The following is an 18,096-nucleotide window of genomic DNA, read 5'->3' on the forward strand; positions in this document are numbered from 1 at the left end:
ATACAAAAAATACGTGCAGATTGTCTCATTCTTTTATAAACACTCACTACACTGGAAATGTAAAAATTGATATCTTCAAAAAACTCTTTGTTTAAATGGTCATATTGTATCTCGGATGAGTCTATTCTACAATGCTTTGGTGAAACGATTGAACATACCTGTTCCAAGTTCTCTAAGCAGAACTTATCTAGAAAAAAAAAAAAAAAAAAACTTAAAACACGAGAGGATATAAACACCAGATGCTTTATTACAAAACGTGTAAAAAGACTAGTCTTCAAAGTTTGGAGCACGACGTACTGTTGCGCATGCACATAAGTGGACGTCGATATGTAATGTCATTTAAACAGTACCTCATGACATATAAGTTTTGTGCAATTTTTGTGAAAGACGAACTGACTGACCACTAGGCAGATCCACGTATTTACTATCACCTTATTCTAAGGCACTTTGAGAACTTCATCCTTGCTGGAGAACCTACCAACACGTCATCACAGATACGATGGCACATCGTAGATGTGGGGCACGCGGCGTGGCCCCCTTAAGAGGGAGGTAAGTCACAGCACACATTACCATCTTAGAGTATTAAGGCACGAACATCTGTGGGATATCTTCAAACTCTAGTGCTGTGCAGTTGCTCGAGATCGATTGTGACCTTCAACTGCTGAGGACGGAGACCATTTGGGGGATGATTTTCTACCACACTTGACTCTTTACTTCCAAATGGAGCTGATAAGAATTCTAAATTGCTTCTGTTTTTAATCTTCGAACTCTGCACAACTTCTTCTTCTCCTGGGACTAACACTATTGGCAGACTATGGCGTCGGCAAGGAAGAGCTACGGAAGTTTCCAGGTCTAGTGCTTCTAGGTGACCTAAATGACCCAACATTCGCCTCGTTTGGCGGTTTAGATATGCGTTCCTTGTATCCTCTTTCAGGGATTGTACTAGTTTAAGAAGACGTTGCATTTGAAAGTCTCTGTTATGGTTCTTGTCTCTGAGGCTATCTGTGCTGTGGCTAGGCTCAGGGACTGGGAAAGACTGCACCCTTGTTAGTCCTTTTCCACCCGACTTCCCTTGTCTTTGCTGAAAAATAGAAATGGAAGTTTTAATATTCATTACAGATATCGCAAGAAAATACAATTATTTTTATAAATTTAATGATTAATATTATTTAACTGTATTCTGCTAAAATGAATTTGAAGAGTTTTAGCCAACTAAACGAATGGTACTTAAAAAGTCATGAAATTTGTTTAATTAGGACCAAAAAAAAAAAAAAAGTTCGTGCGGATTATTAATATGAAATTAAAACGTTTGTAAAAGAATGAACAAAAACTGTTTATTGTCCCTTGTGATCTTTTGGACAGAAGGCAGAAGCTCGCAGTGGACATGATTCCAACTGTATTCCACCAGATACACAGCAAAATGGTTTTTATTGGTGAAGTTTGGGGGGGACTTTATAGCGTGCAGCACAGGTTTATAGAATGAACACCAATGATGTGATCGTTTGGAGTATTGCTGTCATGAGCCAGTTTTCATTGCGCCCGTCAACAACTGGTCAAGCGAGTTAGTTCATATACTCAATATGGCCTTAGTCGAGCAATGTAGTGGAGCAATATGGTGTGGAGTCCTCAGCGGAGCTATATGGCCTTAGTCGCTGATGCTCCTAAAACCCTTCTACAACAACAACCGAACCACACTTCACTCTTGCTAGACACCAACTGACTTAGTGTCACATAATTTCTGTCAACCTTTAAACAAACACACGAACGAAACTTGAAAAAAACCTCACAAACTTTTTTGGTCACCCCACATTCATTTTACCTTCATCTAATAAGACATAAAAAGGCGTTGTAAAAAATATGGGAATTACACGAAATTAATTCCCACATTTTTTTTTTTTTTTCCAACCATTCTCACAAGACCAAAAAATTTCAAACCACTTCTAATTAGAAAGTTTTGAAACATTCCTAAAGGGAGTTCAAAAGCAATGTCAAATTTCCTTTGGTATACTGAAAGCTTTTAAAGTTTAAAGGAAATTTAAAGTTTGAGCTTAAAGAAATGTTAAAATAGAATTGTTTATAATTCTGAGTGGGTGTCGAATTATTTTTAGCACGTACACAGTGTGTCTATCCAAAGAGACATAAGAAAGATGCCCTCGTGGGGAGCACAGTTGGTAGTAACTGTTTTCTGTTTTCTTAGAATTCTACGAAATTAAAATTCATTTGGTGCATTTTTGCTGAGTGGATGGTATTTACAGGCAACATGCGCTCCAATGTTTTTATTCCATGGACGATGTATCACCCGAGAAACCCATCCACATGGAAACCACTCCCTATAGAATGAGCTCGATTCGTAGATCCTGACTCCATTTTCTGAATGTAAGCAATTCGGCGATTCTTTTCAGAGTTTATGAAGCCCTCATCTGACCTGTTCGTCCTTTACAACTCAAATTCATCTGAGTTATAAAAGGCTCACAAGCCATACCACCCTCGTGGGTAATACAGTTAGTAGGATCACTGTCCTCCTTGCACCGACTGGAAGAGACCTGAGTTCGAGTCCCGTCGATGATGGGAGAAATTTTTGTGGGCCTTTTTCTTAAAGTGGCTGAATTAGTCGGTCTCAGGCGAGGGTAGCATGGTTTTTTTTGTTCCAGAAACTCTTCTTCCGGTTTTCCTTCCGGCAAAGTGGCCTAAGTTAAGCGCCATTGGAGGTCTGAAGACAAAGCAATGTTCTGTTATACGCTATTGTGTTCGATGTGATATGATGCCACAGGAAATGTGAGAGAATTATCAGAGGTTTACGGAGAGGAGTATCTGATGAAAAAACTGTAACGTTCAAGTGGCACTGTTCAGAATCTGTGACTGATAACTCGAGGCATGAACAGACGACGACTTCCACCACTCTAGAGCAAATTGCAAAGGCCCAAGAGATTCTGTGTGAAGACAGAGGAATCATACGCCATCAGCAGCAGAATGTCTCATTTGGCAGCGAGAAAGTGACTGTTACAGTACTCTTTAAATGTCCCGAATCTCTGCTAAAAGTATTCCTCAGCATTGACACCTAATCAGAAACAAAACCGTGTGAAAGTATGCAGAGAAATGCTAACATGTTTTGAGAGACTTGGTGAAGAACAGTGATTCATTTGCAACTGTGTCAGCGTTTTATCAGACATTCACTTCATATTTAGGATTATTACTTTGATTAATTTTTAAATTACTTTGGATAAAAGAATAATAACTTATTACAAAAATGTTTTCATTATACTTGCCCTATCATAGTGATCTAACAACTGGAAATGAGGGCCAAAATTTGAATGCAAACACATCAGGGTTGCTAATCGCTGAATAATGACTTTTACGGATTGTATGAAAAAAACAAAATACCAGCAGTTGCGTAGATGATTGGTCTATAGTTAACTCGAAGTGTATGAAATAATATGCACTACCACGGTTGAGCCGAAAAGAAAAAGGCACCTAGGAAAAACAAGTGTTGTTTTTGTTTGGATCTATAAGTGTGCTAGGGATCAATGGTAGGCATCAGAAGAGGCCCAGATTTCGCCATATTTTACTAATTACATATTTTACAGAGTCAGACGAGGTCCGAAAAGTTCAGACCTCGTCCAACTTTGTGCACTACTTGAAACATGTGATATTACTGCAGGAAGCCTGCAGTAGTATCAGACTATTACACAAGATACCACAGCTCGTTTTTTACTTTTGTTTTATATTTTTATTTCTAACCATTAAAATACGGATCTAATCATCTGAAAAATAACTGAAAGTGAAAATAAAAAATAAATATATACGACGGGAGGTTCAAAAATGATTTGTATTCGCCCAGAAGTTGTTGCGACAGAAGGTTGAAACAAATACATGTAATACACTTTTTTCAACATGGTCACCAGACAAAATGATACATTTTTTTTACTTCTCAGTAAACTTCTGCAGGCCAGTTTTGTAGATGTCCTTTGTAGACCATCATTCAAACCACGATTCGGCAGCAGAAATCACCTCATCGTCAACAGCAAAGAGTTTTCCACGAAGAAAGGACGACTTCAAGGCAGGAAAAAGGAAGAAATCCGAGGGTGCAAGATCGTAGAATAAACAGAATGTGGCAATATTTCAAACCCACATTCGTGGGCACACCTCACTACAGTATACAGCATTCTTTTCATTCTTTTGGAACAGACGCACATACTTTTTGACAGCTTTCCCTGTCTTTTTAATTTGATTGCATCAGGTAGCTTTATGAGGAGGTTGGAATATTACTTCACTCTCGCAATACAGCCCTTTTGAAGGTAATCTGTTAGCATTACACCATGCTGATCCCAAAAAAAACTGACAGCATCACCTTTCCAGGAATTGGTTACACCTTTGCCTTGGTTGGTGGTTGGGGGGTTCTGCATATTTCCATTGTTGTGACATTTGTTTAGTTTCGGAATCATGATGATGGATCCAAATTTCATCCATGCTGACTAGCCATAAAAAAAGTCCTCTTGCTTTTTCTGGTACATCGACATTTCATGTGCACATTGTACCCTTTCCTTTTTCTGGTAAGGGGGTCAGAAGTCTGGAAATCCATCTAGCAGACACTTTACTCATATGCAACTGTTGATGGATTATGTTCTCCACAGATCCTATACTAATTTGAAGCTCTGCATCAAGTTCTTTGACGCTAATACGACGATCTTCCAGGATTAATGCCTCAATTTTTGTAAATTCTCTTCTGTTTCAGCAATAGTTGGGCGTTTTGGGATTTCTTCATCATGCACTGAGGTTCTTCCACATTTCAATTGTTTATAACAATATGTAACAGCTCTGTACCCTGGGCAGTCTTCTTCATAAACAGCGATCATTATTTCGTGGATTTTTTGTGTTTTTCCATACAGAAAGAGGAACCAAATCGCCGATCTGTATTCCACTTCATTCACTGTGACACTTCACTTCATTCAACGCTGAAAAAAAAAAAAAAAAAGAAGAATTGTCAGATCGAAACCAAAATTTGCGTGCTATAGGACTTTTAAAGTATCAAAAAAAAAAATCATATTTTTATCACAACCACTTCTGGGTGAATGCAAATCTTTTTTAAATCCCATCTCGCACTCAAAAAATCTTAGTATTTTTAAGGATGTGTCCAATTTTATCTTTTTTTTTTTTTTTATGGACAGTTGGAAAACCTGAAACATGGGCTTCGACTATCTCCCTAGATGAACGGGAAAGCAACGCGAAGTTTCTGTTCATTGACTTATATTTCTTATATAATATCCATCCGAGATCTGATTTTCAAATTCCTGGATAGATTACAACTCCTCAGTAACATCGCAAGATTTCCCAGCAGTCGGGATAAGAGTTAATTTTTGCGCCCTCTTCTCTTAAATGCAGAAAACACAAAAGTTTGTATTCTTCACCTAATCTCCCTCTCCTTGAACCTCGTTAAGGCCCTAGACTCCTTGAACAAAAAATAAAAATAAAAACGAAATAAATACTGACCCATACTCGGAAGAAAGGAGCCTTTCTTTTGAATCTTTTAAGGTTAGAAAATCATGTGATTTTTTTAAACTATTTCGAAAGTCCTTAAAACGCATGTTGAGTCCTGCTCAATATACAATTTCATATTAGGCAATAAATAAACAGAAATGAAATATTCTTAGAGGTTATACAAGTTCCGAGAACTCTCCTGACGCAGTTTCGAGATTCATTGCTCTATTACAGAGAAGTGACAACATTTGAAAGTAAAACAGTAAAGAATTACGCATGTATTTCCAAATCTGTATTTCATTGCAATTTGGATATCATGGAACCTAGGTGCGGAATGTTAACAGAGGCGGACAATTCTCCGAAGCCTAAAAGTAGTGGCCGATATTTCACTGTCACTGGCACAAACGTGATTCATTGGCAACATGGAAGTAGTTAAAATGAAGTTGGATTGCTGAGTCACAGTACGCGGATGAAAGTAACGGCCCATGACGCATTAGCCAAGGGGAAATGGCTAACGAACGCTTACCGCTTACTGCAGTCATTAGTTCTTGCCAACGACCACACTAAATTGTTGTATTCTGGTCAATGCAACTTCATTAAGATTTCTGGATATCGTTGGACTTTTAAGGTTGTTTACCAGACAGGTCTTTAACCAAGATGATGAGAAATTTGAACTGAAATAGTTTTTCCATGAAGTAAAGATAGAGACGTCATTTTTTGGCTAACAGGAAATTTCCATCACAGTTCCAGCAACCCTACTTCATCTAATCGCTAAATAATTTTAAACCATAAATCAATATGAGGTAATACTTCTGATTTGAAATAAGATAAATAAATTTTCTGCTTATAGTCCCGGACGGCCACATAAAATTAAAGGGATCACATTTCACTCAAACCCAGGTACTGCTGCACTCTCGCAGTTTGATCACTCGGCTACGCACCCCCTTCTTTTGCTGCCATTGAACACTGATAAACTAACAAATTTTCAAATTATATGATGCTATTCAGAGGGCTAGACGACTAGATCATAAACCCAAAGGTCACCAGTACTTTTATAAAGCACCAATGATTGAAAGTGCTCTCAGTTGCAGTGCAATAATCCGAGATCAATTCTAGATTCCAAACCAAATCCTTCCACAGTTTTTACTGGTGATTGAGTTACTCTCTAGCGGAGATGGATTTATTCTATCCTAAACTTAGATTTTTCATCCAACAAAAAACCTAAATCGATCATGAAACGTACGAAATTTAAGACATAGAGTGCTGACTAACCCACAACATGTGAGACCTAATCTTTTTTAATACAAAATTTAAGAAATTCCATGGAAGTCATACCTTTGAGAATTCCTGTAGAATGTGTTGAATTTCATCCAGCCTTTGTCCAAATTTTTGTTGCGTGTGATGGAAGCTAGTGGACAACCGATGTTCCATTCTTCGGACGTGCTTGCAACGCATGGCCCTAGAAATGTAATTGAGGATCATGGCTAAATATCCCAGTCCGAAAATAATCCAAAGAACGACTCCAGTTTTGTATATCCAGATGTAGCTACCTTCAAAATTACCTATAGGGATGAAAAGAGGATTAACTATATAAAATTGTATGATACATTGTCTTTCAGAAGTTTAGAACAGTAAGAAAAAATTAAGGAATGGTTGCACTATTCTACATAAATGTCCAGTATATTTCGATTGGTCAATTCAAAATTGAACGCCAAATAATAAATCTGCAGTTAATCATGATACACATACAGTATAATTTATCGAGAGTCATTCAACCAATCCCTTAAACAAATTAAACAGAAATATAGATATAATTCCGTTTATTGACATGTTCATGTTTTGAATTCAAATGCTTTATTTCTTTTTTGATAAGGATATGATAAGTTCCCAATTAGAAATTTGCTTAACACATTCAAAAATTGACTTATTCAAGTGTCAGATTCCAGTTTAAAGGCCGTAGCCATGTGCTAAAGGATGAGGGTGTTACTGTAATAACCGAATAATATCTGTTTGAAGGTCTAATTTTTGTCAGAACCAGAACTTCTGGTTTCAATAATTTCCTTCTTATTGAAATTTCTTATCTCCTAATAACTGTTTTAACAGTTCGAACAAATGATAATATCCATAACTTTTTTTGCTACTGTATCTACAACTTTTCTCACACAAAATCATCTTTGAAAATCAGTTATACCACACTTTGGCCATATTGACGACTGATTTTGGTTATTGACCATTATGGCAGTATTTAAGGATTGAAGGCTTATGTGACCATTTTGTGTGGTTCCTTGATATGAATGCATATTTCATTTGCACCTTGTCAGTGAAAATTGCCTGACGTTTCTAATATTTTGGCAGAGTAGTAGTATAATGATGCTTAATCTACCATTAAATATTTTTAAAAGGTCTTTGGCTTTCCTTCTTAACAAGGATCACCAGAGCCTTTATATTGGACCCCAAATATCGAAGGCCTATTCTACTGCTATTATTTTGGATGGAATTATATAATTGGTGAAAAGTGGTGCCTCAGCAACCTAGGCCATATGGTCCATATATAAATGCCAGTAAATTGTGTGCCGTGTGGTCGATTTGCTGGATGAAAAAGCAAAGTTATTGGAGAAAAAACCATGCTACCCTCTCCTGAGATCGACTAACCCAGCGTTGTGAAAAAGGCCCATAAAATTCTTCGCGTCATTCGGACTCGGTCTTTTCCACACAGGTCTGGGAGAATGGTGATTATACCAACTGTGCTATCCACAAGGATGTCTGAGTTTAGAAGTAGGTTAGGAATTAATTACAATGTAAAGTGCTTGCGTGGGTAGCACAGTTGGTAGGATCTGAGTTCAAGTCTCGTCGATGACATGAGGAATTTTTATGGGCCTTTTTCACAACGTGGCCGAGCTAGTCGGTCTCAGGCGAGGGTAGCATGGTTTTTTTCTTCTGGAAACGCGGGTTTTTCGTCCAGCAAAAAGAAACTTGACCACACGAAATTTACAGACAAATATACATGGAGCAATATGGTCTTAGTTGCTGATGCTCCTAAACTCCTACAATAACAATGTAAAGTGTCGACGTATGAAAAAAATAGTTTCCATTTTGTTTGGTACAAATTTTGTACAATGCGAAATTGGACATAATATTTCACGTACGCGAAATGTAGATACATTTAGATGTTTCCTAAGAAACTCAATTATTCATTAACAAACGCTATGAATTTTCTTGATCACATTCTTCTTTTATTACAAGTTTAATGCGTTCTGCATTTTGACAAACAAGTTCCTGAAGGCTAACGAAGATGTGTGCTGTCAATCTTCGTCAATTCTGCGACTCAGTTGAACAATCACGGCTGTCAAGTCCATGAGTGTAGCAGGTTTCCTGCAGAACTTCTCTTTCAAGAAACTTCACAAGAAAAAGTGACACGGGTTAAAGTCTGAATTCGAAGGTGGCCAAAAATACCCGCTGTTGAAGCGATCAAAATAACAGCAGAATAATGTGTCGTGTTTCTTGCAGGTGTCCAATGGCCTTCGAAAAATAGCACAATTCTGGCTTACCGCTCGATTTTGCTTACTAACGTGGGATTCATGATCATTGCTGAGATTATAAGTCTCTGCACGATTGGTATTGAGACTTATGGCTGCTCTCAAAGCAATAATTCACTTTTAATTGATGATACAAAGGTGCCAATGTACTCTGAGTACTATAGGTAGATTCATGACGGGATGTTCAGTGTTAAATTATATGAATTATGTGTACTCACTGGTCAAAAAAATTAGAAATCTTTTTCAAATGGCGTCTATAAATAATTAAACTGCGGTATGCAAATGTAAGATGTCATATGATATGATTTAGAGTTCCTTGGTATCATATAAATACTGTACGCTTTTCTGGGGCTTCTTAATCGATCTGATAGGGAGGACAGGTGGTCTTTCCCAATTTCAGAAGACGGCACGTCTTGTCAGTTGCGCATGGCCCACTGTGGTTAAGGCATATAAAGAATGGTGTCGAACAGAAAAAACCACCTCTCGCCGACAGAACTCTTAAGGATTACGAAAGGTGGATGTTCTGGTAAGCGAAGGGTGCAGCGCCTTTTATGGACTCAAAAAAGGCAGGTCACTGTGCGGCAGTTGACATCGAAATACAATATGGGGAATGCAAGAACAATATCCCAAATGATGATGCTCTTCACACTCAGATGTTTTTTTAATTTATTGTCCTAGGCGGTCCCAGAAAGCTTGCCTGGCACTCCCCCTCGCCATTATTTACATACTTTACAGATAATTACAATTGCTCCATTATAACAATTGAAGTTTCGCACTTCATGTGCCCGCTCTATTATTGGGTATTGAAACCCTATAGTTCATGTCATGACACTCAGACGTATGGGGTTCTGCAGCAGACGACCCGAGAGCCATCCTCTCTCCACTGCTAATCATCGTTGATGGCGAATGCTGTGGTGTTGACAACACGCTGGTTCGACACTCGAGTACTGGAAACGAATATGCTAGTCGGATGAGTCCAAATACCTGGTGCAACACGCCAGTCCCCTTCTTTGTGGCTTACTACCTTTTTAAACTTCATTATGACCCACCTTTCTTTGATATTTACCTGTTCATTCTTAAAAAAAAAGAAAACATTTCTTTTTTTTTTTTTTTTTGTTCTTCGTCAGGAAGCTCAGAGAGCAGGCTGAGTATGGTGGACAGCCTGACTAACCTCCCAGCGATGGTAGCAAGTAACGCAGAGTCCCACTAGGGACCCTGCGGCTAAGTAGTCATAACACAACACACTACACTTTTTCTGGCTTTTACAGGATACTGTATTTCTTCAGAAGGTGGCATAGATGTGGGAAACCACCGGTGGCATCTTACCCAAACACTAAGCCACTGTACCACTATGCGATATGCTCACGAACGCCTTCGTGTGGCACAAGAAACACGAGTCCATGGATCATCGTGCATGGTGCTCACTGTCCAGTCAGGTGGCGGTGGTTGCTTGATGTGGCGCACGTTTTTCTGGCAAGAACTAGGATTCCTGGTGTATATGGACCAACGTTTCACTGGTGAAGTCAACCAGCATCTCTTAGGAGACCATGTGCACCTTACCATGTTGCATTTTTTCTCTGACAGAAACAGAATCTTCCAAGAGGGTAATACACAGTGTTGTCGGGCCAGTACTGTGCAGGAATGGTTCGAGAAACATGGTGAAGATCGTGATGGTCTCCAAATTCGCCTGACCTCAGTCAATTGGACATCTGTGGGATGTTTTGAAACGGGAGGTGAGGCGTATGGACACGCAACTGTCATCTGTCTCGACACTGTGGAAAGCCTTGCAGGCAGCGTGGCTGCAGATACCTAAGAAGTCTTCAGACAGCTAGTGAAGTCAATGCCTAGACGAATAGAGGCTGTTGCGAATGGTAGCCCAAAACGATAGGTATTAGGTAGGTGGTCATAATACAGTGATCATTCAGTGTAGATATGGCATCAGAAAGCTAATCACAGGAAATAAAATTTATGAAATTAATTATTAAATTAAATAAAAAATTTAATAATTAGAAATTTCGATAACGCTGAAATCAAAAGTATGGATAATAATAAAAGTATTATAATAAACATTTAGAAAATGTTATTTTGTTTGCGTTTTTTTACCTTACATTTTTTACTTTGAAGTCGAGATCGAATCCAGCTACAATTTTTTTTCTTTTATGAAAATTATTCATAAAACTGGACTAAAATTTAAGAATAGACAGAGAATGCATGTGCTTTAGAAATATTATTTGTAATTTTGCATGAATAATTAACGCTCAACACGAATATAACTTAGAACCTTATCTCAAAAATATAACACATAGCTGACATTTTAAAAGCAAATAAAAAAAAACAAAATTCCCCCTGGGGTGCACAGATATACGTCACCACAGAAAGACACTACAAAGTGTCTCTGGCTAGACACGGAGTAATGAACAAGGTACACGTATATGATTTCAAGATACCCGACATTTATGTATACAACTTGGCATGCATGCTCTACCCTGGTGATCTGTGGCGTGTTCTCTGTAGCGTTCTACAAAGAACTTATTGTGTTCTTTATATCTTCTGGCACCCGTTGGGAGCAACAAAATACTTCTACCACCTTCACAGACATTTCTTTAAGTCGTTAAATCGTGTATGGAGTTTGGCTTCTCATTAATCCTTTGGTATGATTTGCCGAAATATTTGGCTTACTCTCCATAAGGCAAGCCGAATGTCGGGTTAAAGGGGTTCAGGGTTAAAAATTGAAATTCAGATCGATGCAGGTGAATTTTGATCACAGTGGATATAATCATCGTCCTTGTTGTGTATTTTGATAGGCTATAGTTTTCGAAGAATGGATGAAAAGAAGAAAGGTTAGTTTATCGAATTTGGAGTGTACAGCCATCCATCATACTTCAGTATAGATCACTCTCGTCACCGTGTCCAATACTGTGTAATGAGAGAAATCTATATTGAAGTAGTGGAAGTCATGTTTGGTCTCCACGGTATCTTTTCCATCTCTTTTATCATGCAGAACGATCATATCTTTTGAGGAATGGACATTATGGAAATCCCTTATTTACATTTCAACTGCTATATTACTAGGCATCTAGATCGGCTAGTGACTCACTGCCTCTACTGTGCAGCTTGTGACTGGAGGAAGTCCGAGTTGTATATTGTGCACCCTACCATGTCAAAGAGTTAGATATATTTTTGCTGCGTTATCCAAAAATTTTATTACTTCATACATGTCTTCCCATGTCTGAATGCATCATGAAGAGTCAAACTAATAGCACAAACTTATCTGGGAAAAGATCTGAACCTCCCAAACACTTCCTCGTTCATTTTACAAATATTCGTGGTCTCAGTTCCAATCTCAATGATGTCCATTTCCACTTACAGTTTGCTAAGCTCCACTTACTTTTTTCTGACAGAATCCCAATTATCGGTTGATTCAACCACTGTTTATCTCAAGTTGTCCTAATTATTCACTGTACTGTTCCTTTATGTTCAAAGGTGGTATTTGTACATATGTCCGCTCTGATGTTCCATGTCAGAGAATTAATAATTTGGGATCCCCTCTAGCTTAAAATTTGTCTCTTCCAGTCTCTCTAACTCATCTGTTGCTTCTACCGTTCTTCAAACTCCACTAATCGCTGAATTCTTTGACTTCCTTTCTTAGAAACTTGACCTTCTTCTCCAATCTAACTTTCCCAACAGTGCCGTTATCTTAATCTTCACAACTCCAGCTGGCTTCAATTTTCTTTTCTAGTTGCACGGTCCAGCTGGTAGAGGTGTTGAGAGATGGTCATTACTAAGAGGCTTGTTCTTAGTAATGACCTTTCACAGATTTTTCATTTACCTATTAGAATACGATGCAATCCTAATCACACCCACCCTTGATCGTCGCCAAGAACTCTTCAAAATAAACAAATAATGGTAGTATCTTGTAGCTTCCTCAGTTCACAACTTGGTCTCTTCTCTATTTGAGCCCCTGTCCCACGGACATTGTCAGCAGCATATCGTTTGACCTTACAAGAAAGTGACTGGGATGATCTGAATAATATTTTCCCTCTTATCCTGGGTTGGACTCTTTGAAATCTTCTCATCCTAATATTTGCTATGATCGAGTTAGTGAAATCATTTTTATAGGAATGAAATCATCTAATTCACCTCCCCTCGCGGTACCACTGTGCTTATAATCGCTGTCTTCTCCCACATCAGGTGGATAGGCTCCAGTTCAAATCCTATCAATGATGCGAGGAATTTTTATGGGCCTTTTTTTACAACTGAGTGAGCTGGTCTCGAGGAGTATCTGTTTTTTCTCCCGTAACCTCAGGTTTTTTGGTCCAGCAAACCGACCGAAGAATACGCGCAAAAAAATAAAAATTAAAACAAAATAAATAATAATAAACAAAATAAAATGAAAGAAAAATACAGACACAATATATTGAGGCCTCATGCAATTAAGTAAACTTTCTTTTTTTCGAGAAATAGCATAAAACTAGACTGTACAGGGTGGTCATAAAGTCCTAAATTTTAAAGTTTTAAATTTTAATAGTTAAAGTTATACAAATGATAAACCCATTTAGTAAAAATTATATGAAAGTTCAAGTCTTAAAGTTTTATTCTTAATGCAGTTTTTAATTATCACACTTCAACATGGCTGCCATCATGACAAACCACTTTAACTGATCCAGTTTCCTTCAAATTTTTCATCCACCTACTTATTGACATTTTATGGGGTGTATCTTTTTTATAATGAGTAGTGGACTTTCTTCACACAGGTGTTATTGATTTAAACTCTGCAAGCCAAAGCACGCAGTTAACTTTTTCTTCAATTGTTGCCATTTGGGGTCAATCAACATCTGAAAATAAAAGATAAATTGATAAAATACAAATACAACGAAAGAAAAATCAGATTTACATGGATGAAATTATTATATAAAAAACTTTAAGATTTGAACTTTCATATAATTTTTACTAAATGGTTATATCATTTGTATAACTTTAGTTATTAAAATTTAAAACCAGTGCAGGACTTGATGACCACCCTGCTATTCTATATTCTACCACTAATGTTAATATGAATTGTAGAACATTACCCTGTTTGCAAACTTTTTGACTACAACGATAGTATCCTAGAAGCTAATTGCTTTTCCCATGTATATTCCAAAATTATATGCAATCGACGCTCCTGATGTTGACATCGATTTCGGCCCCACATCAGCTGAACTCTTCACGTTTTTCAAATTACGTATTTAGAGTGGAGTGAACTTCAGTACAACAAAGTGGTTGTAGCCTCCCTTCCCTGACAAGAGACAGATAGGGGGGGAAAAACTTGGAACCCATAGACAGTTATTTTAACCCTCAGGCTAATTTTAGACTGGGGCATCTTTCCCTCTCCTGTATTCAACTTCATCATTCGGTCTTTTTGATTTACTGGCAAAGATGAAAAAGAGGTTTATTAAATTCATCTGTCACTGTAACGGCATCAGATACCATACACGAACTCAAAAGTAATCTCGTTATCTATTCAACCTTCACACCGTGCTCAGAGTAGGTGGGGCAATGACCTCTTTTTAATCCTTTAAACTTGTTCATTACTTCTGTTGATAAAGTGTTTTCCAATTATTTAGTTAATACTCAATTCTCTAAGCGCTAAATTACTACGTGCCACCTTTTCAATCAGTCCATCTGTAGAAACAACTGGTCCTCGCGGGTAGCAGGTAGTTATAATTGGCGCCCTCCCTAAACCAGGCTTGTTGTTGGTATAGTAAGGTTTTAGGAGTATCAATGACTAAGGCTATATTGCCCAGTATATACTGTCTGTAAATTGCGTGTGTTCTGTGGTCGATTTTTCTGTTTGCCGGACAAAAACGGGAGTTTAGAGAAAAAAACCATGCTACCCTCTCCTGAAACCAACTAACTCAGCCACATTGTGAAAAATGCTCATAAAAATTTCTCACATCATCGACGGGACTTGAACTCAGGTCTTTTCCGCCTAGTGTGGGGAGGGCGGCGATTCTACCAACTTTGCAACCCACGAGGGCTCTACATCAGGTGGAAAAGGCCCGGGTTCGAATCCCGTCAATGAGGCGATGAACTTTTATGGGCTTTTTCATTCCGTTGCTGAGTTAGTTGGTGCGAGGAGAGGATAGAAACGTTTTTTGGTAAAAAAATCCCTAGCAAACCTCTGCTTTTCGTCTAGCAAAACAGGCAAACCGACCAGAGAACACACGCAATTTATGGACTTAATACACGTAGGGTAATTCTCTGGTGAGTTCTAATATGACAGCTTTTTTTTTTTAAAACTACAGATCAATTGTAGTAAGTATTTAATCATGGAATGCCTCCTCAGGGAAGTCAATGGAACCGGTTATTGAACACATGCAAATTGATCTTCTCTTCATAGTGTTATAATAATTTATATAATTAATTAAAGATAATTGTATAAGGTTATAATTAAATTGCGACGCATCACTTCAGTTGGCTGTGGATGGAAAACGGTTAATAACTTCCAGAAGGGGACAAATCTAACCTGTAACCTTATCACAGAACCGTCACTGACGCCTCTCAGAGGATTTAAAAACGGAGTTAGTGAAAGCAATCAACAGAACTTGAAACTGCATTGAAAGAAAAAGATCGTGCTTTATTGCTAAAACTCTTTTATCAGAATAACAGAAACACTGTGGCTGCGCTTATAAAATATCGCCGTTTAAAAGGATTAAGAAGTAAACCACTTTCCCAAAATGGGCTATATAAAATGAGGAGAAAAATTCGAAGAAATGATTATCATCCATTGTTGCTTCTTCCCGGATTCGTTCGTGATCCGCCATAGCATTACATTCAATTTCCATGGTCAACCATCGGTAAAGTTCTACCGGGTCATCATTCATTGGTATCCATACAAGATTCAGGAGGTGCAACAGCCAACATGAACCGTCATTGTGAATACCGATAATTATCACCCGTGGAGATTATCATCGCCAGGTTTTCTCAACGAAGTGCCTCTCCAATTTCCATGTGTTGCTGCTTCCTATGGGTTCACTGAGAATATTTTGTCATTGGATCATTCTTCTTCGAGGAAGTTCGATTTCCTAGTCTTCCTCAGATCATTGAATGATTTATGCTCTTCAGAAAGCAGATACAGTATTTTAAAATAACTGTTTTTTTTTTATGCAGAATGGGACTTCTTCGCACTTTGGTCGGCCACGTACTGTATTCGGTAATGAACGTTTGGCCACTTCGATCTCTGGACCTCAAGAAATTTTGGTGACTTATTTTCATGGGGATATTGCAAGGACAGAATGTGCCAAGGATATATTCAATCTGTGGATGATTTGAAAGAAATCATCACAAGATGCTAACATTGTTTGGGCAACAGGTGACGCTACTATACTGTGCTTTCAACATATAAACACCACGACTGGCCAGTCATGGTGCCAATTTGCAAAGAGAGGTGTCGGTATATTTTTGGCTACCCACCCAAAAATATGCTGATACCTCTGTTTTCGTAGTCCATTGGACCTTCTCGGATAAACAAGTGATTCAGGCCGGTGTACTCTATAAGGAAGTCGTATGAGCTACGCAAGTTAATTGTTCAGGATTATATCTAGTCGTGGCACACAAAGCCGAGCTCGATTTCTAGAGGGGTATTAATTATGACATCCAACAATTAACATCCTCGACTGTCGACTTTGCTGGCTTGTCTATTTGTGCAATTGCTGAGAGCCTACACCATTCAAATTCGACTGTCACTGATGTTATTTATCATGAAATGGCAGTGTGACGATACTATCACAGTCCAGCACCTCACAAGAAGAACATGGAAGTTCACTCCACGTGACCAGAGAGTATGGGGAAGGATAATACGACAATCTCGTCAAACATCCCTTCAAAACATGAACCAGGACATTAACACATCAGTAGGGAGGCTGAGGTCTGTACGAATGGAGCTAGACAACTTCGATTTTCATGGGAGAACTGCGGCGTGTAACCAAACATCGGTAGCTCAACCGGTTGTTGTTGTTTGGTTTTTAGGAGCATTAGCAACTAAGGCCATATTGCTCCAGGATATGCGGTGGTCATTCCTTAACCTTTCCGCATCCTCCGTATTTGGTGGTGACGGGCTCGAACCCCGGTCTAATCAAGAAGCGTGTGCTACGCACTGCTGCTCCTTCCCACCTGGCTACGGAGGCGCCGTAGTAGCTCAACCAGCTGTCTTGCTTTGCATGGTGCAAAGAACGCTAAAATTGGTTCATACGATGTAAGTCGATGAAGTGACGAATCTAGCTACACCCTATACAAATCAAATGGGGTTGTGGCTGCAGGTGTAGAGGATTCCTGGAGAATATCTGCTGCTGGAGTGCATTATGTCAACAGTGAAGTTCGGAGAACGTGGGATTATGGTGTGGCACTGTGTCTCATGATATTTGTACGCCTCTGTATGAACTCTATGTGAAAGTGTAGTGTCGATCTGTGCAGTTTTGTAGCTCTGCTGAAATTTTTCTAAGATAGATACAATCACAGGAAGATTACGTTTTCCAAATTCAAAATCAAAAGTCAAAATTTCAAAATCACTTAACACGACCTTCAAACTTTTTTGGTATGTAGCAAAGACCAGCCTGTAGGGGAGTAAGGGGGTTGAAAGAGAGAAATATAAATGAATAAATGAATTGTTTAAAAATAAATGAAATGTTTACTAGAGCAGTGGCGAATCTACCATACTCCTAAGTCCACCATCGTGGGGGCCGAATTGATTGAGAGGCGCCGGTGGTTTTTTTTAATAATCATTATAGCCTTTAATACTTAACGACCTACCGTTAGGTATGATTATTAAAGGCCACATGAATCTCATGTACCTGTTTGTGTATCTCAAGGGGAGTTTGCAATTTCGCTACTGACCAGGAGGGCTGTTTTCTATAAACTTGAAGTACAGAGTTAGATGTTCAAAGAGAAAGCTGTACTACAGTCATTGTGCTCAAAAGTCTATTTTGTTTACATTAGGTGACCGCCAATTACTGATGAAACTCAATCTACTTTTAAGATGACGATTTTCATCCAGTGCTTGGTATTTTTATCTCCTATAAATTCAAATACAGTACACGAAGTTGCT

At 38.4% G+C, this 18,096-nt stretch overlaps 1 protein-coding gene across 2 annotated transcripts in view; it reads right to left on the minus strand.

Moving 5' to 3' along the window:
• Nucleotides 1-225: 225 nt before the first annotated feature.
• The window catches only part of LOC150077029 (potassium channel, subfamily K, member 16-like), a 106,282-nt gene continuing 88,411 nt past the window's right edge, over nucleotides 226-18,096 (minus strand). For both annotated transcript variants that reach the window (XM_090386272.1, XM_090386271.1), the window contains exons 5-6: nucleotides 6,811-7,037; nucleotides 226-1,081 (exon numbers count right to left, since the gene is read on the minus strand). In XM_090386272.1, coding sequence (XP_090242398.1) covers nucleotides 611-1,081; nucleotides 6,811-7,037 — 698 coding nt within the window. In that variant the 3' untranslated portion in view covers nucleotides 226-610. The remainder of the gene's footprint in view (nucleotides 1,082-6,810; nucleotides 7,038-18,096) is intronic.

This window comes from Mastigoproctus giganteus, chromosome 12 (genome assembly GCF_048544385.1).
Source record: "Mastigoproctus giganteus isolate SK-2022 chromosome 12, ASM4854438v1, whole genome shotgun sequence".
NCBI lineage: Eukaryota > Metazoa > Arthropoda > Arachnida > Uropygi > Thelyphonidae > Mastigoproctus > Mastigoproctus giganteus.